The 2,722-nt window shown below is 51.8% G+C and overlaps 1 protein-coding gene across 1 annotated transcript in view; it reads right to left on the reverse strand.

Moving 5' to 3' along the window:
- Positions 1-870, reverse strand: part of LOC119279388 (ankyrin-1-like) — an 8,885-nt gene extending 8,015 nt beyond the window's left edge. The window contains exons 1-4 of the mRNA XM_037560634.1: positions 729-870; positions 586-651; positions 302-472; positions 5-117 (exon numbers count right to left, since the gene is read on the reverse strand). Coding sequence (XP_037416531.1) covers positions 5-117; positions 302-472; positions 586-651; positions 729-759 — 381 coding nt within the window. The 5' untranslated portion in view covers positions 760-870. The remainder of the gene's footprint in view (positions 1-4; positions 118-301; positions 473-585; positions 652-728) is intronic.
- Positions 871-2,722: the final 1,852 nt, after the last annotated feature.

The raw sequence follows: 2,722 nt of genomic DNA on the forward strand, positions 1-2,722 counted from the left end.
GAGGAGTAATCCCTGTTCTGTCGGCATTATCTGGATTGGCACCATGATCAAGAAGATACTTAACAATATCCACTTGCCCACCTTTAACAATAATTGCCCAAACCAGAGGTGTTCTTCCTGCCAAGAGCACGAAAAACAGAGGCTTGTGCATTTACACCAGAAGTTCGGACTTCGGAACAACCGAACAAATAAAGAAGTTTCCTGGGCGTAGGTTCAGACATTCTATGTGACGATGGCACGTCTTCACCAGACATTTTGATTTGATTACGTAAAATCGCAGAGAGATCGAGAAGAGACAAACCTGCTTCGTCAACGGCATCCACATTCACCCCGACATCCTCGACCAGGTACTCGCACACCTCCAAATTTTGGCCCGAGGCGGCCAGGTGCAGTGCCCCAGCGCCGTGATCCTTGACGGCTTCCACCGCCTCCGCAAGGCGGCCGCGACCACCATCGAGTTTCCTCACCATTCCTGCACGTACGGATAGATCGATCCGGCCCCCCAAATAAAAATCAGGGCCGGCGCACGCAAGGGACAGAAGAAGGAGATCAAGGTGGGACCGTGGGAGAGCGGAAGAACCGTACGCTCGAGGTGAGCGAGGTCGCCCGTGGTCGCCGCGCAGAGGAGCTCCAGTTGTGGCGTCCCATCAGCTGCATGGAGAGGGGGAGGTGAATCAATCGAGTAAAGGTTCGGGTTTTGGGCGGCTGAGGGGGAGGGGGGGCCTTACCGTAGGCGAATACGTGGCGAGGGCGCACCATGGCGGCGGGGTGGGACTGGAGCGAGGTGGTAGGGTTTCGTCGGAGTGGAGAGGAGGACAGGGAGTGGGAGGAGCGAGTGTCAGCGGCTCAACTCGTGAATGTGGGGTTGGACCGTTGGAGTGTTCTTTTTGGACGAAGAACAGCTCTTTGGCGGTAATTAAACGAGGACATCAATAATCGGAAATCGTTGGGCTTTGCCTGCATCTAGTCCAAACAGATCAATTGGATGCAAGTAAGGGTGATTTGCACGCACATAGGACGTGTTTGGTTACCTGCATCGTTTTTTACCCTTTTGCATAGTTACTAATGGTTGAGGCATCACGCGATGGCGCCGCTTGAGAGGAAGTTGTGCCCACCTTTTTGTTTTAAAAAAATCGTGTAATCCTCATCTTCATCTAAAAAAATATTTTTAAAAAAATCCTCACATCCATCTAAGAAAAGAAGTAAAAAGGAAAGAAAAAATCACCAACGCAGCCGACCATGGAGCGCCACTTTACGTAGTCCTTCATTTAAAAAAAAGGTGGAGTCATCACCTCAATCTAAAAATGAAAAAAGAAACATTTTAAAGAATTCCTCACCTCCATCCAAAAATAATATCCCAAACGTTTTTTCACCGCGACCAACCAGCTTGCGCCACATGGCATAGCCGATTGGCCGCCCTTCACGCGTAGCTTAATGGGTTTTTAATTCCAGTTGGGTCTGGTTGAGCTAATGCAGGCAAAAAACCATCATCTATACTTAGTTTGGTTGCCTGCATATAGGCTGCCTGCATTAGGGGAATTTTTTTGCATGTCATTTGGTTGTGTGCATTAGCTTGGCAGATGCAAGTGCCCGGTGTTTAGTTGCATACAGGCAACGTGATTAAGACATAACACCTACACATGACACACCTTAAAGTAGAGTTTTTGATGCTGCAAGCAACTAGTTCATCACGCCGCCGTTGGACTCGGAGCCGCGGCCAACGTCGTACTCGGCATTGTGCCGGGCGGCGGCCGCAGCCCGTCGCTGGAGTCGTCCTCGTAGTAGAGCTCGAAGCCGGAGAGCGAGCCGCCCCGCAGTACGATCACCGGGTTCATCTCCCCACGCCGACCGCTGCCACGCGGAGGCTGCGGGAACTGCTCGAGGAAGCCGCCGTCGTCATCGTAGCCCCCCTGCCACGTAGCTGGCAGACGTGAGCGCGCACGCTAGAAGAGCGGCGAGCGGGCAAAGCGCGTCCGTCCTTGGAGTTGGAGAGCGCGCGCCGATGGAGCTTGCTAGAAAGCTGACTGCGGATGGTCTGCGTGCGCATCGAGGAAAGATCAATCAAGCAGCTTGCTAGCTTTCTTGGTTGCTTTGTACGTGCGTGTTCGAATAACGAATACTACCGGCAAGGTGGGGCCGAAAGTCCTGCTCGAGGATTGTCGTGGGATTGTCACGGCAGATGTCCTAGTGTGAGGACTTAGTCGTGGAGCCATCGCAACTAGGTTAGCTTAAAGGCGTTAAACGGGACAAAGGACACAGGGAGTTTTTACTGGTTCGGCCCCTTGCAGTGAAGGTAAAGGCCTAACCCAGTTTGAGGTGGTATTACTTATGTCTCGATTACCAGGGAGCGAATACGCTTGACCTAGCTTTCGATCTCTTGTTTCTTGCCCTAAATCGTCGTCGGGTCGTCCCTTTATATACAAAGGTTGACGCCCAGCGGCTCACGGAGTCCCGGCCGGCTCATAAACAACGTGTCCAGCTCGGTGACTAATTACCCTTGCCTTACAACATAAGTCATACATATATGGCGGTTTACACCTATGGGCCTTAAATCGCCTCTTGGGCTTTGGGCCCTTAGTAAGTCTGCTTCATGAACCGCCATCCTCAATATCATCACGGGCTTCGTCTTGATGAACCGCCATAGGTATAACCTGGCTCCTCCTGGGCGGGTCATACCTACTCCCTCCGTTCCAAAATAGATGACCCAAGTTTGTACTAACTT

Source organism: Triticum dicoccoides, chromosome 3B (genome assembly GCF_002162155.2).
Source record: "Triticum dicoccoides isolate Atlit2015 ecotype Zavitan chromosome 3B, WEW_v2.0, whole genome shotgun sequence".
NCBI lineage: Eukaryota > Viridiplantae > Streptophyta > Magnoliopsida > Poales > Poaceae > Triticum > Triticum dicoccoides.